At 35.4% G+C, this 26,887-nt stretch overlaps 3 protein-coding genes and 1 non-coding gene across 13 annotated transcripts in view; 3 read left to right on the forward strand and 1 right to left on the reverse strand.

The window, feature by feature from the left end:
* The first annotated feature begins 7,451 nt into the window (after positions 1 to 7,451).
* Positions 7,452 to 7,522, forward strand: Trnag-gcc (transfer RNA glycine (anticodon GCC)). Its single transcript has one exon. It is a non-coding gene; the product is annotated as a tRNA-Gly (tRNA).
* Positions 7,523 to 8,638: 1,116 nt separating this feature from the next.
* On the forward strand, positions 8,639 to 12,254 carry LOC105332801 (uncharacterized). Its single transcript, XM_011435518.4, has 4 exons — positions 8,639 to 8,792; positions 9,384 to 9,651; positions 10,245 to 10,603; positions 11,175 to 12,254. The coding sequence occupies exons 2-4, from the start codon at positions 9,419 to 9,421 to the stop codon at positions 11,534 to 11,536; spliced, it is 954 nt and encodes a 317-aa protein (XP_011433820.3). The 5' UTR covers positions 8,639 to 8,792; positions 9,384 to 9,418; the 3' UTR covers positions 11,537 to 12,254.
* A 1,346-nt stretch (positions 12,255 to 13,600) lies between these two features.
* LOC105332800 (kyphoscoliosis peptidase) lies at positions 13,601 to 20,159 on the reverse strand. 3 transcript variants are annotated; one of them, XM_011435516.4, is made up of 5 exons: positions 20,034 to 20,159; positions 19,377 to 19,545; positions 18,818 to 18,933; positions 16,432 to 16,548; positions 13,601 to 16,304 (listed from the first exon to the last, which is right to left on the reverse strand). In XM_011435516.4, exons 2-5 carry the CDS (start codon positions 19,515 to 19,517, stop codon positions 15,002 to 15,004), a joined length of 1,677 nt encoding a protein of 558 aa, XP_011433818.3. In that variant the 5' UTR covers positions 19,518 to 19,545; positions 20,034 to 20,159; the 3' UTR covers positions 13,601 to 15,001. The 3 variants fall into 3 exon arrangements, with proteins under 3 accessions (XP_011433818.3, XP_011433816.3, XP_011433819.3); XM_011435514.4 differs by having other exon boundaries at positions 19,827 to 20,148; XM_011435517.4 differs by having other exon boundaries at positions 20,040 to 20,117.
* Positions 20,160 to 21,757: 1,598 nt separating this feature from the next.
* Positions 21,758 to 26,887, forward strand: part of LOC105332818 (inositol hexakisphosphate and diphosphoinositol-pentakisphosphate kinase 2) — a 32,803-nt gene continuing 27,673 nt past the window's right edge. For 6 of the 8 annotated variants that reach the window (XM_034476657.2, XM_034476663.2, XM_066071182.1 and 3 more), the window contains exons 1-5: positions 21,758 to 21,921; positions 23,482 to 23,632; positions 24,404 to 24,714; positions 25,485 to 25,573; positions 25,976 to 26,127. In XM_034476657.2, coding sequence (XP_034332548.2) covers positions 23,531 to 23,632; positions 24,404 to 24,714; positions 25,485 to 25,573; positions 25,976 to 26,127 — 654 coding nt within the window. In that variant the 5' untranslated portion in view covers positions 21,758 to 21,921; positions 23,482 to 23,530. The remainder of the gene's footprint in view (positions 21,922 to 23,481; positions 23,633 to 24,403; positions 24,715 to 25,484; positions 25,574 to 25,975; positions 26,128 to 26,887) is intronic. The other 2 variants (XM_066071181.1, XM_066071184.1) reach the window with 1 other exon arrangement.

The raw sequence follows: 26,887 nt of genomic DNA on the forward strand, positions 1-26,887 counted from the left end.
GGTCAGCTAAGGTGAGGCGCTGTGTCGTAATCTGCTCTTGGTACGTGTTGCAAGGTCTCTGCTGATAGGGGCTTACGTACTGACCCTGATACAAAAGTTCGGGGCCCGCTCTAATCATGCCCCGTGGGGTAGTCTTTTTACGCACTGCATTGTCAACTTTATTTAATTTTCGTTTAAATAAAAGGGTTTTTTTCTGAAAGGGGTATGTGTCGCAGTTTTTAACAGTATTTAAGTAAGACATCGACCCCACGAAATCCTGGACCTTTCAACCTTTAGTCAAATTAAGCTGGCATACTTCTCATGGACAACACATGCAGATACTAGCAAACCAAAAACTCTAATAATAATTAAAAGCACTGATAATCTCAGTTACGTCTTACACACAAATTGGATGGATTTTTTATATCTTCAAATTACACAGTAGTACTCAATGCAGCTCAGTCTTTCGTCGTATTTCAGCTCTTTCTCAAACGTCTCAACAACACAACAAAGACTGCATTGGCGATAGTCGATACAGTTATAAATACTCGCTCTACTCATCTTACTCCATGAATAGCGATTTTTTAAGTGAAAAATCAGCGATCTGCTGGGCCCCCTATCTCCTGACATGTATGGGAGAGGACCACGTTTTATTGTTTACGTATTGCGGGACACTGGTTTTATGTCCGACAGGTGTATTAATGGTAGTTAATGTTACCTGAGTCTTTTCTGTAATAAAAAAAAATTATATCTGCTTAGAATTCAATATCGTTTCTTAAGTTTGATAACAATTATAGTCCCTGCAGGGTAATGGTTTTGTGGCGCTACCAGTAGGATAAATTATCGCTGACAGAACAGGTTGATAACAAATATGAGAAAGAAAGAATGACAGAAAGAAAGACAGTTTTTAGAATATTTGTGCTCAAATCAATTTACTTTTGGAGACAAGAATATCTATAATCCGATATTGAGTAGACCAAAGAATTGTTCTTAGATTTTAAATAATTATATAGATATGAAAACAGTGTTAGCAAGTAAAAGATCTCCTCTTTGTGTCCTAGAATAGTTTCTGATTATAAAAAAAAGCAAAGTGCGAAGAAACCATTCACATATATATACTAATATCACTTTAGCTATTAGCACAATTAACTCATATTATTCGGTCTACAGAGGTGGCGGGTTATCAGGAATTGACCATTGGACGACTCGTTGACATATTGATATTTCACTCAATTCAGGACGCCATGTGGCGTTTGCTGAGGTACAAATGTAACCGTTGCGACATATGGAACCTCGCCATTGTTCTGTTTTTCTCAAGAGGGGGATCACGTAAAGCGCACCGTGACCCTCTTACAACAGGTGCGAGCAGCGACAGGAATGCAGTGCTTGCAGGGATAGGGAAAACAGCCAACACACGGGGCGATGAATGTTTACTTTTCTCATCCAATTCGACAAAACGAACAAAATTTCATAGATCAGTATTAAGGGTTAAAAGTCAAAAGCTGCTTGAGAATCCACGAGTGGGTCAAAATCTATTCAAATTGTTTGCATTGCAGAAATTGTATGAATCACTGGGACAGCGACGCCCGCAGTACAAAGGATACCGGATCGATTGTTTGAAAGAAACTTTTGAACAGCATTAAAGATTACTATGAATGGAATAAAAGGACTGCGATATCAAAGGTGGTTTCCTTCATTTCGTCACAAGGAGAGACTGAGAGCTAAGGGAGATTTGTTTCAGAGACTGATAGCATTAGGAGCTTAAAAGGAAACGTCACCAAATGATCGACACTAACCACATGGCGTACTATTTAGCCAGAAGCAGATCAACTGCAATCGTTAGAGACAAAAAGTTTCAAGACACAAGCTGTGACCAGCACTATTTAGAGAAATACTAATTGAATTGACAGCTAAATCGTCCTTTGGTCGTGTAAGGTCGGGACTGTCGTCTGTTTCACTTGCGCGGCAGTCGTCTGCTCGCCGCGTGGTGGATCCCGGAGACAGATGACCATGCATCCGGGTAACTTGTCACCCCCTGTCACGTTGAACCAGGGTGCTGATGTTGAGATAATGGTGAGATGGAAACAGACCCTGATTACAGTAATGTACCGAACTCTATTGATTGCCGACAGATTAAGATGAAGAATGGAGACAAAGACATTAATTCAACTCCATGTTGTGAATAATTGTTCTGTCTCCAAGTTTTTGAATTCTGGGTATTTTCTCAGAGAAATGCCTAATACAGAAGATTACAATGTCCATGATGATCGCACTTCCCATTCAGGGGGAAATTATTCCGTTTTGGGATTTGAAAATTTTTAAACTTTGTAAAAGAAGATATTTAAGCAGGAAGAGTTTGTTTTCTTCCTCCAATTTGAGATAAGAAATGTTCATGTAAGATTTATAACCTAATCTTAAAACAAAATGGAAATATAATCCAGGAAACTTTATGAAATTAAATTGGAATTAAGTTTCTTCCTTATGTGAACGATATCAAGGCTTTGCAAACTCTCTAATACCCCCCCCCCCCCCCATTCTCCAATTTCTCTCACACACATAATACATCAATCACAATAAGTGTCTAATATAAAAACCTGTGACCATGTTCGTCAGTAGCGGCTGGTAGTAGTAACATATAATTAGGAAAATAAACACAGAAAAGACCAGTTTACTGACGATCTAAAGGCGAACACCTGTGGCCGCCATCGTCTTTATTGGCGGTTTATTTGATTTTTCTCTACCTCAAATACCAAATAAAATTCCCATTGCCGGGCCAAAGAGAAAAAGATGGACAAGAAAGTGACCAGAATTTTAACATCCCGCTTCTCTAAAACACGTAGCGGCCCAGCGACTTTGATCTTTTACAAGTGTTTGATTGCCTTTTTCACAAGATGGCCGCAAAGCACTTCCGGCAAATCAGACTTTTGATTGATGGTCAAGAGAAATTAAAGATGTTCATTAACGGTGTTTTCTTTTTATCACAGTCGGCGTTTTCTGAACAGTAGACCCCCAAGTCGAGTCACTCTATCAATGAGGTGTTTATAGACGGTAGTTTTGTGGTCAATTGTCGTCTTTTAAAAATACGACACTTTCAAAGGAGAAAAAAAAATGATTTTTATCTTTTTTTGTCTATTTGTTTAAGATCTTTAAAAATATTAACGATGTCAGATGTATAGGGAAATATGAACTCGTAATTCTATTATTGGATCAGATCAAATTTGATTTGCTGTTCTAAATTTGTTGCAATAAAAATGGACATCATAATCAAGATGCATATTAAAGAAGTTAAAAATAAACTGACGAAGACCGCCTTTACAATGAAATACATCATATGACAGGTTTTTTAGATTTGATAGCAATTCTTTATTCACTCAAGACCAGTTTACTGATATTTGAGGTTCAAAATCAGTATATACAAATGTACACAAAAACAGTCAAGGATCACATGCACAGTAGGAGTAGTAATGATAAAAACAGGGTACGTTTATAATACAGTAGATTGTTCTTTGCCACAATGAGACTACTAGTATTTGATATCCTTGTTGGTAAAATCGTTATTACACTTTGAAGCCCTCCTGCTTAATCAATAGTTCACCCATCTGTCGGCCTGCGATTCAAGGGTCCTCGCCGGATTACCGCTGACAATCAGAACAGAGGTATTACAAGAAATGACGTCAGACACTCTAATACGGCACCGGTCAAGTTTTACTGTTTTACCCCCCTGGGGAAGAAAACAGTTACTGTCCCGTTGTAAGTGATTTGCTTTGTTACGGGGAATTAGCGGTGCAAGGGAAGACTGGTTCTCTTGCTTTGAACATGGCGGCCCCCGGGGGACACAGACTTGTTGTATAACTGGTCTTCGTGGCCCCTAAAGTCGGATAAATCCTGCATGTAATACAACACAAACACCCCCACCCACCCAATATAAAATGTAATGTAACCATCACCGCCCTCTTTATCATAAATAATCAACTCCTACCGAAATAAAGAAACTAATATTGAAAACAAAACAGATAAAATTTTAAATAGCTTTCCCATAAATTACACGTATCAAACGAACAAAAGACTGATTATTAGCGCCGATTTTAATATCCACAACCACTTGGCCATATGTTTATCGGTTGTTCTTTATGTTCAATGTATTTTAGAGAAAGCGAAGAAAACAATCGTCCAAATTGTTCCGAATGCGTGTCATGGTACCAATCAATTAATGATGATTATAAATTTCACACTGTCTGCATCATTTGAATTGTAAAATTGCGAAACATGATTTTTATTAAAAATAAAAAAATAGGTCGCCACCTTTACCACCTGTTAGATCTTTTGACCTGTTTTATATTTGGTAACTAACCGGGAGAGGGGGTGGGGGGTGGGGGTAGGAGAATGTTATAGGTAGCTGCTAACTTTTTCATTTGAAATGCAATGTAATACCGCAATTCTGTCTTGAACAGAATATTGAATTCTTTTATGTCAACGATGCTAAATGGCCCTTCTGGAAGAAATTCGTCAGTTATTATATATATATGCATTTCGAAATGGAAAAAAGAAGCATAAAAACACTTTTTTTCTTTTTTGGATCAATACAATGAACAAAACCTTTCTATTTTCTACATCAGTCTAAAAGAAATTAAATAAATTAGATGCATGTTTCTCCTCCTTCTCGTCTTCATACAACAAAATATTCGTTAAAGTTGTTCTAAGCAGACAAGGAACCAAAATTTCAATTTTCTTTCTGAAAATAGTATTATTTGACACATCACGTTAATAAGATGTATATATGTTTTTTGAAAGAAGATGTCCCGCGCTTGTGGAAAGCTGTCCCTTGTTTATTTCAGTAAAATAATTGAAATTGACGAAAACAAACAAAACTGTGTCAATATTAATTATCGGGGCATTCAAGTTATTCCTTTGTCAGCCAAATTAACATAATTTTGAATATTTCAGAAATGAGATCACAAGTTTTTGGTCCGTATCATGTTGCCTCAGATCTGATACAAACGACCTCGAAGACAAGCAGAGGTCAACTCGATATAGACAAAGAGTTCTGCACCGTCACCCCCAAAGAAGCAAAAAACCCCTCTCCCGACGTTGACGGGTTTCTTCCATTGTGAATGACACAAACTCTCCCGATTTTTTCTGCCTTTTATCTCGCTCGTCCCTCGGATGAAGGCAAAAGAACAAAGCTCCCGTGATCCGTGGCCGCCCGATAAAAGCCGGAGTGTAACATATTGCAGCAGAGTTTTTTGTTTAGGGCGGAGCAATGGTGTGGGAACTAGCTTGTCATGTTACACGTGATGGTCGCTCAAGTCTTTGTTTGAATAATTTTCCCGTACTTTTTTTTAATCAAATAAAAAGAGCCGGTCTGTTATTAAGTAAAATAGTCTCGAAGCTATTCAAATTATTGAATAGGACTGCAAAGAGTCTTACAAAGCTTGCTTATTAAATTTCTACAAATTTGAAAAAAAGTCGGTACTATGCGAAACGTTGAAACATAATAGTATAGTAATGAGGTAATGACTAATGAATGAGCATCTGTTCCTTAAACAACAGGAAAGCCTCTCTTTCTTCTTGAGCCTGAGAACCTGCAATGCAGTTCTTAAAATCACGTAAAATCATAATTCATAAGGGACATTTCATGCTCGAAGCATCGTTTTTTAATATGGGAGGGAGGGAGATTTGAATCCTTGAAAAAGCAACCTATTCCGCTGATGATAAAAATCCTAATCCGTGAAGAAGGCCGGGGGAGGGGGGATGGAGTGGAAGAGTACCTAAAACTTCTATTTTTTCTATTCATTTTTACTGGGTCCTCCTTAAGTTGGGGGAAGGGTAATTCCTCCTTTCATTATATTTTCTCTATGTATAGGCACGTAGCATCACCTTTCCCGCACTATATATAGAAATTGAATTATCATGGATTTTGTTTAAAATAAAAAATCGAAGTGAAAATAAGGAATTCGACAATTCAATTGAATGGTTTATGACATCACCATGTTGGCATACTGTCATGTTGTAAATTTTGAATTTACCAGGTGGGTGTAAATACATAATATACATGGATTAACAATTTCTTTTATGGGACCAATACCATGCATAGTATAATTTATCATTGAAAATATCACAATAATGAAATCGAAGATGACTAATAATTTACAAACATAGCATATAAACGTTTTTTCTTTGGGATAATTGGTTTACAATATCTACGTGTTTCAATAAACAGTGAATGTGCACTTAATATTGTATTATTTCATGTTTTTTTTAAGGAAAACTTTACGAAATCTTGCAACTTTTACTCGTTAGAATTAAATATTTTATTGTCAAAATGAAGTTTTCCTGAGTTAGAATATAAGATTTTGTTCAATTGTTCTAAGATCATATCAATAAAAGTTTTATTCAACTTAAACCACAAATACTCATAGGAAATGTCTAAAAATATCAAGTTTTTGTTGAAGATTGAAAATATTGCTTTGCCATGAAGTATAACTTTTTCTCGAAGCTTACTCTTTGACTTCTTTAAAAGCTGATACTAAAAGTGCATTATTATATGTGGTATTTGATTCCATATTTCGTAGTCTGATATACATGTAGTATTTAAACATGTTTTCATAACAAAAATAGTAAAGTGGATAAGAACCTAGTTTAGCATTGACTGCTAACTTTGATGCTTTTCTATGTACACGTATTCTACGAATACATGTATGTGATTTTGAATTTTTTTTCAAATGGAAAAAATTCTGAGAATTTAATATCTAATTTATAGTCTGTGATCTTTGTTTCAGATCCATATATGTTATAATTGGTACTACATGTACAATCATTGAATGGTCATGATAGTTTAAGTAGCACTTGATCTGAAAGGTTATTATTTCCAGGTATACTTGATGTTAGTGCATAATAATGCCTTTTTAGCTCGTTCCGAAGCAAAATTCAGCTATTTAGTTCTTTGCAATTAACAGTGAAATTGAGAATAAAGGTATGACCCTTCTACCCCACAGATTAGGATTTTCATGGTTTGCGACCTCCCCCCCCCCCCCCCCCCCCCATTTCCTCCTCTTTGTTCTGACTCCGATGCCTCATGATCATGCGCGGATCCAAAAGATTTTTCCAGTGGAGGTGAGTTTGCCGGGGGGGGGGGATCTGAGGCATATTTTATGGTAATTTTAAAATGCAATTCAAAGAAAAATGACCATAACAAACTGTCAACCATATCAAAAAGCCATAAAACGAAATACAAATTCAAAGCAGAGCAAATTGAATTTTGCAAGTGGGGGGGGGGGGTCTCTCTCAAGATGCTACATGCCTGCACTTACCCTGCAATTGAAAATACCCAAAACAGGCCAATACGAAATTATTTTTTATTAATTATCAATTAACTGTATGATATTTTTTGAAAAATTAACAAGACACAGCAAAAGGGAAATAACCCTAGATATATCAAGAATACATCAAGTCTTATCCCCCAATACTTACAAGCATCGGTGGTTCAGTGGTAGAATGCTCGCCTGCCACGCGGGCGGCCCGGGTTCGATTCCCGGCCGATGCAATTTTTTCTTCATCTTTTGTCATCAACTGGATATTGTTGATGTTTATTCTAATGATACATATTAGGAATAAGAAATCATTCTTTGAGTTTTATGACAAAATGATTATTTATTCATTATTTAATGATTAAGTTGATCACCCCTGATCGCAGAATGGATCCCTCATAATATACCACGGTACAAAGAATGATGCCTTATCATTATGATTTCTTTTTTCTTACTTATATTTATATATTTTTCGTCAATTTTTTGCATGATTAAATATCAAAATAGTCGTTGACAAAAAGTATTGGACTACATTACAAGATTGATTTGTAGTGTTATCACAGACATTTTAAGAAGACACTGAAAAATATAAATATTTAAAAATCAAAACTTTAAAGTAGTCCTCCATGCAATGAAAATCAATATACATGAAAACAAACTTAAAACTTAACAAATATATCATCCTGAATTTAAAGTTTAATCTTCAATGATATGCAAAAACAGTAAATTATCTTCTAACACAGCCGCAAAGCACGGCCATATATGTAAGACCCTCTTACATGCGAACTCCGGACCGTGGTTCGCGACGATGCTTTTAATAGTATCGTACTAATAATGACTTCAACTGAATTTAATAAAACTGCATGTATATCATGCATGAGGTTGAAGAAAAAATCCCACGGGGTGGGGTGGGCGGGGGGGGGGGGGGGGGGAGGGGGGTCCGCGGGAATATTGTGAATACCGGTTTTTTTTTTTTTATTATTAATTATTTTACTATGTGACTTTAATAAGTTTTAATGTTCCAGGTGTGTGTGTGTGTGTGTTTGGGGGGGGGGTGTCTTCTTATTATTCTTATTTAATTATATAATGTTTCTTTTTTGTAAGTACAAATGTAGCATGTTTTTAAATAATTTCTAAATGATATCAACAAATAACACAAATCCTTATTTAGTTAAACACAATTAATGGGTGTGTCCTGCTTTTTCTGACAAAAACAATTTTTCCCTTTTTCGGGGTCGTTCTCCAAAAAAAAAGTCGATAATATCACGTTATTTAAAAGACATATTTAAAAGATGTTATTCATATTACTTGGACCTTATTTTTCGTAACTAGAGTAAAACCAGCAAATCTTACCGTGGGTTTTAACATGTAAGAGTTATTTATCTTGATTAGCCGTCATGTCTATTTCAGTAATAGAAAATCCCAGGTAATTGCACCATGGTCAAAATGGTGTTGCATTCGAAATAGACAAGCCAAATGCACGGGAAACACCGTCAAATACTCTTAGTAAGTAAAATTAATATGAAATTCGTAGATTCACCGTGTATACGGTACATGTATGTGTTTATTATGAATGTGTATATAATCAACTAAGTATTGTGCAATGGTGGTGTAATCAGGAAAAGAAGAGTATTTCCCGTGACAATATATTATATGAGCTATACAATCCTGTGGTCGACTCAAATGATATTTTGGCTGAATATATGATGGGCTTCTTTTGTGATACATTAAGAAATATTTATAAATATCGCGATAATCAAATAATGTAAACACAATGATGCATGCATGTGCTTAATTGTCATATTGGCCATAATACAAAGCGAGATAACTCTCTAGGAAATAACGACCAATCATTGAATTTTTGATGCATAACATTTTAATTTGGTTCTATTACAAAATGTATATCTACATTTGTATAGCTATTATATCGTACCGATAACTTTGTTCTATGAAAACTCCTTTCTATTTTACTCAATTCCCACACCACCCTAACCATAAATCAATTATTACTTGTTAATAAGCATATTTATTGCGGAATAACACTTGAATGCATTCCATAATTCCATATGAAGTACTTACAGAGCAGTTACATTACAGAGCAGACACATTACATCAGAGCATAGAGACTCGCCATGAAGAAAGAAAACACTTACCTACCCTCCGCCAGGAAGATATTCCAGCGGTATGAACGGGTCAGCCACACGGAGAACATCTTGTTGGTGGGGACTGTGGGGGCGGGGAAATCGGCGACCATCAACACCATCACCGCCGCACTCTCGGGGGAGAAGAAATACCGTGCCCCCATCGGCGCTCTCCTCTCCCCAACAGACGGGCAAAGGAAGAGGACCACGACACACCTTATGTGGTGAGTCTTGTTTGGTCGATTGGAGAACTGCAAGAGTAATTCTAATTTGCTCGTTTGCAGTGTGGAGATCTCCGTTAGATCTACATTGTCTACTTTCCAAATAGCAGGTAGACAATGGAGATCCGCTGGAGATATTCAGGACCAGTTCTGAAGGTAGCAAACGAATACACTCATACACCGGGTGAACCGGCTGTGTGGGATCTTTAAATTTCGTGAGGGCCAATTTTCGTGGATTGTATAATGTGTAAAAAGATTCATAGGGGCGTAATTTTACTTGAAGATTGGCGAAGTGTTTGCATGTCAAGTTTTTTGGGGGGCAAGTCTATATGCAACCTCCCTTTTAAAAAAACGATGCTAAGTGCCGTGTGTCGGATGCTGGTAAATATCGGGCTTTTCTTCCAAATAATCTGCATGCATGTATTATCTTATCAATGTCTTTATAGTACATGAAGGTTACAATCAATTGAATAATTGCAATTAAGTATTAATGTATTGTATTACAATTCAATTTTATGTACATGAACTTCAGTACTCCACATGACATTGTATACGTATATACATATGTGTACTAAAATTCATTTGTGTGACTATAGGTACAAAGGGTGTGGTATAGACGAAGTTAGAAGAAAAGAGATGCATGTTCCAAAGTACATTCCAAACCTTGTGGACATGACAGGGTTAGAAAACGTCGAATCCCGCGAACAGGAAAAGCTACTGGAGATGATACTGATGGGAAAAATCCCAGACGAAACTTCGATTCCCGCATTGCAAGACATGGAGAGAAGAAACACAGGGTCACTAAACAGAAACTTTCCATTCACATACGATCCCCGACGCATTCATAAAATTCTATTTGTGGCTAGCGCTACGGAACCTATACCCACCAAGTTAATTCAGAGTGTTCGAAACGTCGCTCAACCTGATGGCAGCCCCTCTAACTATAATCCAAGATGTAAGAGATGATTACTTTTTTTTTTTTAATATTTCTGCACATTTCTCTTCTTGTGTAAGTGAATTGTTTTCTCTATAGAAGGACTTTATGCGACAAGTTTTTACACTAAGCACCAAGTCATCATATAGAAAGGTTTAATATATTTACTGTTCCAACGCTGGTTAAACGATTACAACTTTAGCAAATAGTAGATTCAATTTAGATCATTAACATTCGAAATTTTTTTTGGTAATTTAGACCAAATTGTCATATTGCATTTCCTGTATTAACACCCTAAACCCAATATTGAAATTCAATAACTGCAATTTATAAAACAATGCGTTCATGTGCTTTACTAGCTGCAGATCTGTATATCTTTCTTGTTGAAAAAATTCGATCGGATAGACAAACCAGATTTTTTCAAACAGAGAGCTGCAGATGGTTTGTCTATCCGATTTTTTTTAAACCAGAGAGCTTCAGATCTAGCTGTAGCTATACATTTGACTGAGGACTTGAAAGGTATTAATCTGAATTAAAAATAAAATTAAATTGGTGTATGCAATGTACATGGGTTATTAACTTTCTTTGACAGACATTCCCCTGTTTGGCTTGCTTACCAAAGAAGACCTCGTGGATTGGGAGGACACAGATATTCTAAATCGAGAGCGGGAATTCCTTCAGAGCCTCGGTATCGACGAAACAACCTCGTATTCACGCTGGCACAATAGCTCATCCGGGGACTTTTCGTGCAAGGTTCTGTATTTCCTTGACAAACTTATGTCCCCCGAAGTCCGCGTTGTTTTGGACCAGATTGGAATTCTACACAGATGTGTAGGTGCATTATGGGAACATCCGTCGAGTATATTTACAATTATGCTTGTATCGTGTTTTGGATGTGCTTGTATTTTTTATGTTTATTCATATGGTCTGAACTTGAGTTTCTTACCTCTTTAATGTTTTAAATCGTACATGCTGCTTTGTAGATTTATGGACCTTCTTATCTAAAAATTACACAATGAACAAAAAAAAAAAAAATGCTGGTAGTGTTTGTTTAGTAAATGTTTCCTCGAAAATGTGAGTGAATATGAAATGTTTCTTCACCCTGAATACTCGATTTTATTAAGTAAAATCTTAGATATGTTTATTTTGTTTAAATGCACATGTACACATATAAATGTTTCTTGTTGTATTTAGTTTACTTTCATTGCATATGTAGGTAATGGAATTAGTTTTATTCAATTTTTTGAATATTGTTATCAATAATAAGTATCATTTTTGAAAGAAAATATGATAAGTAATATTCATGCAAAGTTGTATGTTGGTGTGGTGGATGTTTTTCTTCGTATCTCATTTGATAAATTATCACAGCACTGCAGTCTCCAAAATCGAGACCTACAAGTAAATCTATATAATATTGTAATATTTTATTTTACTTACACAGGATCCTATATTTGAAAATCAAACCAGTTCTTATAGATGTATATGTGTTGTTGTTTTTTTCAAAAGGAAATGAAGACACCTGTGATGTTTACAACTCGGATGGCGGATGACGTCATCATTAATACTTTGCATACTCTGTTTTAAAGTGATCTCATGGTATTTATGTTTGAAAATCCCAGAATTACAAGAGACACTGTGTTAATGATATTGCATTAATAACATTGCAACTTAATTGTGTGTTTGACTCCTTGTTTGGAAAGAAAATGATTTTCAAGTATAAAATATATTTTAGAAACAAAGACTTCAAGTCTTTGTTTTTAAAAACAAAACAAATAAATGAGTAACAAGTGAAAAGCGGTCATGTGACGGCAAACCGGGTTTTCTTTTATGTGAACTGTATCCATAACCCATGTCATCTCTTGATTGATAAACACTGCCTACTCTGAGAAATGAAGTACATTGTACCCTTATTGCAATATTCTGCGAAAAAATGACTCAGTTCAACAGCTGATATTTTTTCATTAATTATCAAAATCAAAATCCAAGTAATATGCACACCTCTGATATATGTACAATTGATCTGCAAAACAACAATTTCCTATCTTGAAACTTTAGGAGGAATTATCCGTACAATAAGGGTACCCTATATCCAATATTTTGCCAAAAAGTGACTTAAGTTCAAAAACTAGTATTTTCATAAATAATTACAAATCAAAATCCTAGTTATATGCACACCTCTGATATATGTACAATGGATCTGCAAAACAACAACTTCCTATCTTGAAAACTGTAGGAGGAGTTATCCGTACAATACGGGTACTGTATATCCAATATTTTGCCAACAAATGACTAATTAAGTTCAACAGCTGGTGTTTTTTTCACTAATTATCAGAAATCAAAATCTTAGCAATACGTACACTTCTGATATATGTACAATTGAACTACCTAACTTAAAAACTATAGGAGGAGTTTTCCGTGCAATATGGGTATTCTTTTGGCAGCCGCTCGCCCGCCTGCCATTTTTCACCATTTCAGTAACCAGATTTTTCTTCCGGAAAACCTGGTTAAAAACGATAGCAGTGTTTCCCCAAAAAATGTGATTTAACTACGTGAACTTTTATTCAAAATGACTTTATTGAATCGATTTCATTTAGGGTTTATATGTGTTAGAAGGTGCACTTCTTTTCTAAAGAAATAAAATTAGTTTTTTTAAACCATGAAATTATGAAAATATCGTTTTTCCAAAAGTATATGATTTTGTGATATAAATCTCATGCTGAGAAAAGAAGATAAAAGATTTTCTAACGAACACAGGTTATGAAACATGCGCGGATCCAAACATTGTTTCCGGGTGATCAGAGACCTATTTTCAATTTTACTTTATGAATTTTCCGGGGGGGGGGTGGGTTGTAGTAGTCCCGTACCCACCAACTCCTTTCAAGGTCCGCGCGTGTGAAATTTAGTATGTGTCTTTTTGAGACGGTTGAGAAAAAAACTGTATTTTAAAGCTTTATTATTCCATCATTGTCCTAATCCGTCGTCAAAGGAATGTACCGGTATTATCCAAAATCTAAATCGTAAATTCTCCTTTATTTATTGTATGTATTCACACAAATCAAAGAAAGGATTAAAAAATGATATCAAGCCAATGTGTAGGAAACTACTTTATATAAGCAATATAATTAAGTTCATTGTAGATATCACAGAAGTAGGAATGTTTGTTATGAATTACATTTTCATATAATGTATATTGTACATGTATATATAGTTAGTAATGCTTGAGCATGAGAGATTCGATCTAAAAACGGAATTAAACTCTTGACTTAAAAAATATAATACACTGGAGTCTAATAAAACTCCTCATGCATATCATATTTTTTGATGCAAATTGCACATACATTGTACATGTGCAGTCCATATATAGTTACACATACATATATAACACAAGTTAAACATACATGGAGCAGCTATCTACCGCTATAACTAGTATTGGTTGAAAGATTTCAACAATATTCATAGAAAAAAAATATTATGCCCTGTGCATGTGATGTACACAATTGCTAAAATTTACTACTACTATAATAAAATACAATTTCATGTAAATATTTGTTAGAATTATCATTGGAAGACTTCGTAAGCACCATTGTTAAATCTGAGACATAAACAAGATCAATTTGCTCAAGTTTACATAATAATGAACATGTATTTTATACATATTCGTAAGTCACTAAAGACTTGTCTATGACTAAGAGAATTTAATGCCAAAAATATCATCTGATTTCTTGTAAACTGCATCATTTGCTCACATACATTGCAAATATGAAATATCATTCAGCAAAGTAAATAATAATAATTATTCGTCCGAACTTAAACCCGGTGCATTATGCGTTGAAGCAATTTTGAGTACATGGAAATTCAATACGTCCTTTACACAAATCCAAAAAAAAAAAAAAAATTAAAGGGGCATGGTCACGATTTTAATCAAAAATTATTTTTTCGATTTAAATGTTTATAATGCTTCAGTAAGGCATTTTTAATAGGCAACCAAAATTTGAGTGTCATTTGTTGAGTTATAAGCGAGTTACAATTCCTCGCTATGTAAACAAAGCTTTTGTTTACATTTTGAATGTTGAAGTGAACATTCCAGTTTTAGACCTAAAATTAATGTGTTAATCGTTAGGAACTGTTTATTTATGCTTAAAATGAAAAAAAGTATTGACAAATCATCTTGAAAAAGGTTTTTTACTGGTATATTGAACCTATGTAAACATACACAGGGCACGAGCCTTGTTTACACGACGAAGAATTGTGAGCCCTGTATCTTGCTTAAAACTCATCGACGGGCACCCAAATTTCATTTGATCATTAGAAATGCATTCATAAAGCATTTTAAATAATAAACACAGAAAAATAAAAATTGGCCAAAATCGTGACCATGCCCCTTTAAACGATGAGCCTTTGATTGACAAAAATTTTTCTTCACATAACATTAAACTCGTATATTCTCCAATACCCCGAACCCTTTTGGTCGCTGGCAGAGACTCGGATGCGCTCCCCCGGAGATGACGTCTTCATCTTGCCCTCCCATACGCTTCCCTTTTTCTCCATTGGAGTCTCGTGAAGCAAAGCCTGGACTATTTTTGGAGAGGAAAACCGGATCTGTATTTGCTCATGCGCTTTGACCTCGCACGTGGCAGGGGACAGCAGACGACATTCAAACTGGGTCGTCTGCGGGAAAGTTTTCGGGAATGGTTCACTCTTTGGATAATCTTCGCCACAGAAAACTAAGTATGCTATTCTGGGTGAAAAAGTTTCTGCGTTTTCATTTTTGGTGAATACACTCAGCTTGTAATATCCTTTGGAGGGAAACTTTGCTTTCAAGTGTAGCTGTCCCTTCTCTCGTTCAAGTAACGTGTAATTATCAGACAAGTTCAAATTTTTGGTCGCGTGCTCCAGCTTGGCTACTGCATCCACAATTTTCGTAGTTTTGATGGAGAAGTCGACCTTTCCATTCTTGCTTAGTAGAAAAGCTTTCTTACCAGCAGAGCTATGGAAACCGGCCTCGATGTAATCATGGTAAGAACCAAATGGACCTTGGTGACTGGGGAAAGCAAACACTTCAGAGTCTACATCTTCACATTTCAAAACATAATTTGTTAGAGCAGTGAGCTCTTCAATGGCTGGATCAGTTCGACCAAACAGTTTCAAAGTGTACGTTCCCTTTTCGGATGGAGTGACCCTGATTCTTATTTTGTTGCCACTCAAGTTTTCGACAAGTACATACTGATCAAAATTGCGAGTGGACATTTTCTTGGATAATCTGGCAACTACGAAAAAGTAGGAGGAGGGGTACTGAATGGTGAGATCAAGTTTCCTTGAGAACGTGACGACTCCGTCGGGATGAGATATGGGCTTTAAGTTCCAAACGTACATTTGTGAAAAACCCTTTAGTCGTTTGCTAAACGTTTCGAGCGATAGAGGGTTTGGGAGCAGTTGCCAGGGTTGACTTTTAGACATATCATTGTCCATGTATGGAAAATGTGTAACTATGAAATGGCTTGGTTTTGTCAAAAAGTGAAAATCGGAGAAGTTTTTAATGAAAGCTCCCCGTTCATCGATGGACCCAGCTCCCCAAGTGCATTCCACAAATTGCCAATTTCCATGGATATACACCGCGTTCCACGCATGTTCAGGAGTTTCTCTGGTCGTAAAAACTCTCTCTGGGTCGTAATTGAATGATTTAGAGTATCCGGAAACGATTTTCACGGGAATTTTACATTCTCTGAAACGAAGATATAAGATTTAGATTACCAAAAAAAAAAACCAAACAAGAAAACTGTACTGCAAAAAGATAGTTATAAACTTTAAAATCAAGAGTAACCTACAACGAGGTGACGGTTTGCTCATACCTGCACAGCTCTGCAAATAAGTTTGCATATCCAATGCACACAGTACTACGCATGCGCAATACTGCTGCTCCGCTGGTGTCGATATTTCTGTCATGAAAGTCAGATCGAGTGTCGTACCTTAACAAATGTTAGAGAAGCACTAATAAAATAGTATATTTTGTAACAATTTTACAAGTTCACGAGTAGAATGACATAAAATTATTGAAGTATTAGTGATACAAAGGCGTTGTAACGGGGGGGGAGGGGGGGCTAAGCCTCCAACGGACTAGAAAATTTCATGAAAACAAATTAAATTTTGGTTGTTTTCTTTTTTTACATGTATATGCAATTCAAGTACGCAAGTTTATGCAGCTAAGATTTTACAAAGTTTACATATTAAAGTTGAGCTGTTTGCGAAACAGAAAAAAAATCTCCTACAGTAACTGTTGATTTACTATTCAGCCTTTATAATAACCAAAGTTAGCCATCTTTTGTGTTTGTTGTATACTAGCAGTTACATGGATTTTGTGCGACTTCGATATACGCACTCGATGTCAAGCTTATTATAAGGGGGTATGGAGCACCTCCATGTTGTGACGTACTTCCGTTTGAAATAACAATAAAGTCTAATATAATTTTATGAATCATTTCTTTCCCAAAACTGATATCTAACAGCCTAGCGCAGTGGGGTAGAGGGTTAGCTACGGACTTGTAAGTCACGAGTTCGAATACTGCTGAGGCTTTAAAATTTTTATCTTTCAACAAAATTTTAAAAAAGTTTTTGGACAAATATTGTAAAATTTGAACATTCTACATTTGTACATCGGGAAAAATATTTTGATTATAATGTACTTTTATCCACATTAATACCGACTTCCCATACCACCTCAAACAGTGTTAAAGTACATGCACATGTGTAAAACTTAAACATGCTTTGTCTACAAGTACGGAGTGTACATGTACCTGTCTACAGCTATTTAGACTTCCTTGTGTGTTGTGTAGTCAAGGAAAATTATAAATGCGCCTGAGTTTGTTTTTACAGGTGTGATGTGAATACATAGTTTGGGTGTAAATCAACACAGGTGGTATTTTACTGTAGTAGTATGTTGATCATTCCAGGCACGTAGCATCGTTTTTGAAAGGGGGGGGGGGGTAGACTCATCAAAAAAATTTTGACAAAAAAAATAAATAAATAAAATAAAAAGGTTACAATGATATTAGCAATCTTGAAATCCTATTCCGCAGGGGAAGAGGAAATACCAGGTATTACTTTCAATTTCAATGTTTATTTCCTTCTTACATTGTATTTCCACTTCCATTTTTCACTTCTCCCGAAAAAAAGTGGGGGGGGGGGGCAACTCCATATTTACTATATGTAAATTTAAGAAAAAGGTTTCCTGATGCTACTTACCTGCATTCAGAATAGATAATGGCGCATACTGTATCTATATCGTGTGATATACATATATCTTATATTCATGTATGTATAGAATGTATTGTGTTGTGTTACAACACATTTCACAGTATATGTGTGTTGTATTACAATCAACATATTGCAAGATGTGATATCAAAATACGCTGTAGACTACGAAATGATTAAAGGTTAATTAAGAGTTGTCTGTAATTGATGATGTAGCCTAAAAAGTACAGGTTGTAGAGATCACTGGCGTCGGAAGCAAATTGAAAGTGGGGGGGGGGCTAGACTAATCCTCAGAAATATTGAGAAAAAATTTTGGAAACCTAATCCGTGGGGGGGGGGGGGGGGGGGGGGAGTATACCTATACTTCCAAAAGAAAAAAAAAACTTACTTACCCAAATCTTTTTTTCCAAAATCATGAAATTCCTAATCCGTGGGGGGGGGGGGGGGGGGGGCTAGCTAGTATGCTTCCGATTCCAACTTCTCAATCTTTCAAGTTAAATTTAGGAACAATAATCTTTCCTGCGAGAAAAAGTGGGGGGCTGAACCTTCTATCATGCTATGTTTCTAATGGTTAGGTATAACTTTGCAAAAAAAAAGTGGGGGGGGGGGGGGGCTAAGCCCCCCTAGCCCCCCCCCCCCCCCCCCGCGGTTCCGACGCCTATGGAGATTACTTTGTATTTGACAGTAAATACTTCAAATTTGGTAGATTTTAAAGGGGGAGGAAGTCATTGGTGAAACTACATGCAGACTTATATGAAATCGGAGTTTTTTCCCTCAGTCACTGATCTCTAATAATATATATGTACATCATATTCACACATGGTGTTACTTCTCATGTGCATTTTTCGAGTACTATATACTTAATGGATAAGTATTAATTGTATTATCGTAGAATCAAACATAAAACAGCCTCTTTGGCAACAGACTCTTTTATGTGCACAAAGTCTACAGATCTATGACTAATCAACAAATATATGTAAGTGAAACCTGATGTTATGCGTGATCCATCGGTAGAAGGCGCGGATCCTCTCCAAGTCTGATTTGGCTCCGTTAACGAGATGGGCAGACAGTGCGGTTACAGAGAGCTCGGCGGATCTAGGTGTCTGTAGACATAAAAATCAAATATAAGCTGTTTGTTGTGTCGTCAGTGTGGCAAGACACTAATTATTGTTTACTATGGGCGCCTTACACCGACTGATTATCAATCTTGGTCAAAACGAATTTTAAGGGGCATTGTGAGGGATGTAGGTGTGGTGGTAACGAAACTTCACGTAACACAATACTAGTAGGCAGCAACAACAAAATGATTAAGAGGAGGGGAAATTCTTTTCAAAAGCTGTACCTTTTTTTCCCGGTCAGATAAGAAGATAGGGGAGGGAGAAAAAAAAAATAGGGGGGGGGGGAGAGTTGCTGTCGCATGAATTCAAAATATCACGATGCAGTAAACAAAGCTTTAGATACGGTTATGCAATACACCTGAGTAAGGTCGTATGACTAGTCCATATATATCAACTTCCTTGACACGTTAAAAATGCATATGTCTCACCTTTAAAGCGTATTCGTCAATTGCTTTAAACTGATCTTCTCGTTTCATCAGGTCTCTCTTAAGTTTCCTCGGGGGTCGGGGTGGGGGGAGGGGGAGGTCTCCATCCTCGGTGTATTTGTTAGATGACTGGGTACACCCCATTGCTGGCTCTCAAATCAAAACTTTGTACCTACAAGTAAACACTTTAAAATCATTCACCTTTGTCACAATTTACCCCCGGTGGGCAACTTTTATTATTAAATCTGCAATTAAATAAATTGGTCTTGTATATTGTTCATCATTTTTATGTGGCCGTAAAATGAACCATTCCCACTTATGTCTTACAATGCCTGAATGATCATCAATGTTAGCTTGTTTTTTTTTTATCAATTTATTTCTTTGGTCACGCTTTACATCTTTTACATTTTGACATTGTTTATTATTATTTTCAATGAGCAAATAACCACTTACCAAATACGAAAGTTGGGGGGATTAAAATCCACGGTTAGTTAAAAGTCTTATTAAACACACATTCTAAAAATCACCACCGCTTGTGTATTGTCCAGTCCAGTGCATTATTATTCTAGCTCTCGTGATATAATGAATGTCTTCAAGTGATTGACACGGCCAAACAGAAAGTATACAAGAATGTCGACAAGCAAAAGAACTAAATCATACCTATACCTGTTACTCGTCTACCTGATAAATGTATTAAGGTGGTTTTACCAATGACCGCGGAATTTTTTTTTCTCACTTTCGTTCTATACAGTTTACGTCATGCCTGTATATATACACACGGTGTATTCCTATATTTTGATTTAAATTTGGACCCTTTCATTATCTAAATATAGACTTACATAGTTTACTGGGTTTAAATCGAAGTTTTCATGCCAATATGTTACATATGAGTTACCTGATTTTTATAGATTAAATATACAGTGCAAGAAAATGATTTGTGCATACCGTCACCAAAATGTATATATTTATAAAACTTTCTGTTTCACTTTGTCATATGATATCATGTTTATAAATATAAAGTTTACCTTGGTTGCTAAGTTTGCACAATTATGCATATTAAACGTCATTATTGAAATGAAATGTTAAGATTCACTTGTCTGCCGTCAAATTTCGTAAAAAAAATGAAAAAAAATCTTTAAGGGCATGATGAAGCTCTATATATTCTTCGAAATAAGAATCAAATTCAGCATAATAATTTTCTTTCCTTTTTCTTATATTTTCATCTATCTCAGGCACGTAGCATCGTTTTGGAAAGGGGGGCAGACTCATCCAAAAAATCTTGACAAGCCCCCCCCCCCAAAAAAAAAATTACTTTCCAAAATTCTCAAAATCCTAATCCGTTGGGGGGGGGTTACACCTTTAACTTTTTTGTATGTAAATTTAAGAAAAATCTTTGCTGCGCTAAAAAGTTTTTTTTTTTGGGGGGGGGGGGGGGGGAGAGGGGGCCCCTGGCCCCCTGATTCTACGTGCCTCTATCTATCTATCTATCTATCTATCTATCTATCTATCTATCTATCTATCTATCTATCTATCTATCTATCTAATCAGTCTGTCTGTCCATTGATCGATCCCTCCATCTATCAATCAACATCCATCCATCCATCCATCGAGAGAGAGAGAGAGAGAGAGAGAGAGAGAGAGAGAGAGAGAGAGAGAGAGAGAGAGAGAGAGAGAGCGAGCTATATGCCTGTAGCTCCCAGTCTGAAAGAAAAGCCTCCCCCACTTTTTGCAAGGTTAGACACTAATTACCATAACTACAATCGTGGGCATAAATAGACAAATGTTATGCTAAATAAATGATACTTCTACTGAAAGTTTGTTCAACACATGCTTTTTGACTAGTGGATTCGGTGAAGGATTTTGACTAAAAAAATGGGAGGGGGCAATAAAATTATTTATAACCTTCAATGAATATGATTGACGTCTTAGAGAAAAGAAGAAGAAGATGTTTTGACTGCAATTCGTACCATCCAATGCTCTTCAAAGGTCAGTCTTTTTTTTCAGTAGGAGGAAGAAATGACAAGTCCTTAAATTCTTTAAATTTTGGTGAACAGGAACATGCATAAGTAATTAATTAATTTTCTCTCACACACCAATTTGACTGCGAAGAGCAAACAGCAACTAGTAAATAAGAAATTTACTGAAAAAATAAGCAATCGATGAGTTTTGTTACAGCACGGGCACCTAAATATATTTTTTTATCAATCAGTCGCTCAATAAGTCTAATATAAAGAAATTCTACCTCCTCTATATATAAATACACAATGTGTATTTATATATAGTAGGAGTAGAATTTTTCGATATTTGACTTATTCAGCGACTGATTGATAAAAACTCAAGTGTCTGTGGTTACAGAAAGGTGGACCTCGAATTCCAGTCGGGATCGGTGTTCAGTGAGATGGATTTCCGTTAGCTCGAAGCAGAATCAGTTCGACTTTCGTAAACAAAAACATAGTTTTAGCGGACAAAACATGAAAGATGGTTTGAAATCTTGATAATCCAAACAGTGTCTCTGCCATAAGGCAGTGACAGAAAGCCAGCTAAACAGGTAAGCCGTTTGCCTAATGTAAATTAAAATTGCTTCTGTTTTGAAGCTTGCTTGAGCTAACCCAGTCCGTCTTAAACTGCTATAAGAATGTTTTAAGGTCGAGCGACCCGCTGCACATACCGCATAAACCCGGATTTATCTCGGTCGTTCAAAATGTCTTCTAATGTATCTGTGAGAAGGTTGCACACCTTGGTGGAAATTAACTGTGTTTGATTTGGTTCGTTAGAAGGTATTAATTTTCATAAAATGACGCATGTGCGTAGTTGTACGAAAATCCTATAATCCTGATATTGTATATTTCCTTTCATGTGAGTATAAAGTGCATGCATCAGAAATCATAGGTTTTGTTATATAGTCTGGTTAAAGTAAGCATGTATTAACTTATTTCTAAGGACAAAGAATTTTGAACAAATTATATTATAGTAACCATCATTGTACAATATCACAGTTGATATGATGATACTGCTAAGTCTACCTTGCTTGTACAAAAGGTATAGGCTGAGGTTGCTTGTGTATTTTGTATATAATGTAAAGAAACCTACTGATGATATCGGGGCCTGGTGTTGGTATATTAAAGCAAGTATTACAGGGTTGCAAATAACATTTTCAAGTGGGGCCATGTGGGCTCCCAACTTTTCAAGTTATACAAGCCCACAATAATTTTTAGGGGCCCACTGATATTCATAATGAAGCTAGTTTATAATATAAAAATATATCTAGACTGAAAATTGTTAAGTGCTATTATTAATTTAAATTAGATCCAATTTATTAAATTTAATATTTTTATGTATTCATACATTTTAGAGATGAAGTGTTTTGTAATCATGGTAATTGTGCTTTGACCCAATTACATCGTTATGTAGAGGATCTAATTTTTTTTTAAATATAACTGTAAACAAACGGTTTTATGACTATTTTAGCATTAATTTGGCAGAATTATTAACTAATTACAAGTTACCAACTAATTGTAATATCAACACTAAAAGTTATAAACATCAGTTGCACAGTATGTGGTTTTATCACCCGTATTTATAACCCCTAAAGATAAGACAATCGGGAGTTATTAATCACAACAGGGGTTAACTGAGACTGTGTAAACATCTTTAGAATTAGTTAATTATCATTTGATTGCCTTTGGGATTAATTTAAATGATTAAGAACTCAAAATACAGGAAGACTTCAACTTCTCTTTCAGAGGAAATTCCGGAGCTGTATAATATATTTGGCCTTAAGTTTTTAGTTCATTATGTACTCTGGAAGATATACATAATACCATCTAGGGTACTCTGATAAAGTTATGTAATCCAATGTAGCATTATCAAATGATGTATAATTACTTGTGTAACATATATGTTTTCCAGGTGGCATCACTTGGCACAAAAACATTTCTATAAGTATTTTACCTTTCACAAGTAAACCAGAAGTACAAAAAATTGATGTGTTGATAAAAAATTATTTTAAGGTCTTTAGATTGTGTAAATTATCAGTTTTCAGCAGTTATACTAGATGATTATAAATGTATGATCTTAATATTATTGATGTGATTATTTTTGTTCAAAGGAATTGATGTTTAGAAAGTGCAGTAGACAGTGAAAATTATACACACACCATGGAAATGGAGGAAATTAAGCCCTGTCCAAATCGGAGCCCAATTGGCACAGATGGGACAGCCATGTTTTTTGTGGGTGAGGATATCCTCATCAAAGGGAAGGTCAGTGATACATGTATTTGCACAGTGTTCAGCATCTTTTTGATAGCCGAGGCTAATTGTCTACTCCTCTTTTCTAAGCGGGGATTATTCCCTCCCCAGCTGGCAAAAATGCAAGTTTCATTAATTGATGCACATACTTGCATGAATCTATATAAACTGATACATAGATAATGGTAAACAAATTTGATATAGTGAAATAGAGTTGCATAATATTGAGATTAATTTTGACTTTTAAAGTTGAAATGTGTAAACCAATATTAAATTTATAAAATGTTATTATAATGAGTTAAATGCCAGTCACCATTAATTTGATAATTTACTGGCATAAGAAAAAAAATTTTAAAAGTATTTTCCATATACCCTTCCCTTTATTTCTCGTTCAACTCTGTAACATATATTTGCATGTACTATTGAATCAGAGGTATTGACCTATTTCAAGGTACTTGTGTGACCTTGATTAAAACAACACTTGTCAACACATTTCTATCTGCTGTGTATTATGAATACACAGTTAGACAAGGTCAGATAAAGATTCCCTATTTTTACATATTTGTTAAGATTAGGTAATGTCTGTTTTAATTGATATAACATACATGTATACAAAATAGATATAAATCAATGATGACACATTTAGTACTGCAGATAAGAATAAACCACACATTAGGGCAGTCAGTTGTACATAGGAAGACTGAAATGAATGAAGTCCCAAGTTTTGTTGCAAACATGCTTAACACATTTTATTCATGTCTTGTCAACCATGTCTTCTCTAAGGGCGAGAACTTGTTTGAGGAACTCCCCGGGGGTAAGAAAATTGTACTGGGGGTCTGTGCCATGCAGAAGAAATCCAACTCCAAGCCGATGCATGAGATCCTGGGAAGACTGGAGAAGTTCATGCAGATGCAGACCATGATCTTTGATGAGGACGTGATTCTGAACAAGCCGATAGAAGAATGGCCGATTGTGGACGTCCTGATAAGCTTCTTCTCGGCGGGGTTTCCCCTGGACAAGGCCATTGAATACACCAAACTGAGGCAGCCCTTTGTGATCAACGACTTGGAATCTCAGTACACACTTCTGGACAGGTAGTCTTACGCATACTGTATACATGGAAAATTCGCTCCCATTTTATTTTTGCCCCTTTTGCTCTCATTGTCAATTGAGAATTTAAGACTAATTTAAGACTAAGCAAATTACAAAAAAAAATTTAATAGCTGTATTAATTGGAAAAGGTTTTAATTTTAAACAAATTCAAGGCGTTTTAAACAAATTCAAGGCGAGACAAAACTGTTTGCAAGTGTAAATGGGTATAAAATACACAGGGCGAAAATGACCCTGTATACAGTATCTTTGTAGTACATGTGTAGTACATGTGCGGTCAGACTTTTTTATCTCGTACTAATTTGGAGAGAGAAAAATAAAACAATGAGATATCTTAGGAATCTAGATAGAGAAAAAGTTATTGTAACTTAATTGTCCATTGATTTTTTTGTTGAAATTGAGTTATTTTCATATTTTGTTACTACGTTTGAGGAATAATTCTGCATGATTTTTTAGATTTTGACATGAGTTAAACTCATTAACATTTTAACAATACATGTCTGGTATTGTCCTAAAACTTTTCTAAAATCACCGAGCAACAATTACTTATTTTATTATTAATGGACTCAATAAGATGTTGTGCAAAAAGGAAAATTTTATGTTTTCTTTGCATTATATATGTATAACTGTGTGCATATATGAATATTTTCTTTGTTGTTGTTGTGTCCTTGATATTGCTGATATTTTTCTCTTTCTAAATAAGTTGTAGGCAAATTTGTCTTTGATATAAAACGCACTCAACTCTAAATTTTAGGAGAGAAGTATACAAGACATTGTTTGAAAATGACATATTACATCCCCGGTACACAGTATTGAACAGAAAAAAGGATGATACAACAGAATGTAAGCATCAAAATGACATTGAATTTTAGATCTGTGAAGTGATGCAGTCTATTTATCATTGAAATAATTGTGAACTTTTCATGGTGTGTTTGGTAAAGATGTACTGTAAACATAAAAAATGGACCATGTAATCAGAATGTATATCAACAAAGTTAAGTGAAGTGTACATTTTTTTTTATCAATAAAATTAGATTTGCACCTCCTAGTTCTCTCATTTATAGATTTTTACTACCCGTACCATTTATAATGCTATAAAGTATTATTTTATTTTTGACACTATTACATTCAGTTTGTAATATTTTACACACTAATTTTTTCACTTCATCATCATTTACGAGTATTCTTCACACTAATTTATACACTTTACATTTTTACACCAATTCTTGCACTTGTGTGTTACAGCTCAGGTAGTGATCTCGGATGACGCAATAGAGGTAGATGGGGACACATTCCAAAGACCGTTTGTAGAGAAGCCTGTCTCAGCAGAGGACCACAACATCATCATCTACTTCCCCCAGTCCGCGGGAGGAGGCAGCCAGAAGCTGTTCAGAAAGGTACCTTCCCACCTCACTGCCTTACAGTGCCAAAAGAAATCACCAAGATGGCATTACAAGCATACACAGTATAGGGATTTATTACATTACAAGCATACACAGTATAGGGATTTATTACATTACAAGCATACACAGTATAGGGATTTATTACATTACAAGCATACACAGTAAAGGGATTTTTTACATTACAAGTATACATAGAATAGGGATTGATTACATTACAAGGATACACAATATAGGGATTTATTACATTACAAGCATACACAGTATAGGGATTTATTACATTACAAGCATACACAGTATAGGGATTTATTACATTACAAGCATACACAGTATAGGGATTTATTACATTACAAGCATACACAGTATAGGGATTTATTACATTACAAGCATACACAGCATAGGGATTTATTACATTACAAGCATACACAGTATAGGGATTTATTACATTACAAGCATACACAATATAGGGATTTATTACACTACAAGCATACACAGTATAGGGATTTATTACATTACAAGCATACACAGTATAGGGATTTATTACATTACAAGCATACACAGTATAGGGATTTATTACATTACAAGCATACACAGTATAGGGATTTATTACATTACAAGCATACACAGTATAGGGATTTATTACATTACAAGCATACACAGTAAAGGGATTTTTTACATTACAAGTATACATAGAATAGGGATTGATTACATTACAAGGATACACAATATAGGGATTTATTACATTACAAGCATACAC

The sequence above is a fragment of the Magallana gigas genome, chromosome 9, assembly GCF_963853765.1.
Source record: "Magallana gigas chromosome 9, xbMagGiga1.1, whole genome shotgun sequence".
Classification (NCBI taxonomy): domain Eukaryota; kingdom Metazoa; phylum Mollusca; class Bivalvia; order Ostreida; family Ostreidae; genus Magallana; species Magallana gigas.

Bases quoted from the DNA above. Each gene is read 5' to 3' on its own strand.
- LOC105332801 (XM_011435518.4), top strand. From the start codon at position 9,419: ATGAAGAAAGAAAACACTTACCTACCCTCCGCCAGGAAGATATTCCAG. The intron at 9,652-10,244 runs GTGAGTCTTGTT...GTGTGACTATAG, and splicing joins ACCACGACACACCTTATGTG to GTACAAAGGGTGTGGTATAG. The intron at 10,604-11,174 runs GTAAGAGATGAT...TTTCTTTGACAG, and splicing joins CTCTAACTATAATCCAAGAT to ACATTCCCCTGTTTGGCTTG.
- LOC105332800 (XM_011435516.4), bottom strand. From the start codon at position 19,517: ATGGGGTGTACCCAGTCATCTAACAAATACACCGAGGATGGAGACCTC. The intron at 16,549-18,817 runs GTTTCACTTACA...ACATTTGTTAAG, and splicing joins TGGATCACGCATAACATCAG to GTACGACACTCGATCTGACT. The intron at 16,305-16,431 runs GTATGAGCAAAC...TCTTCGTTTCAG, and splicing joins TTATTTGCAGAGCTGTGCAG to AGAATGTAAAATTCCCGTGA.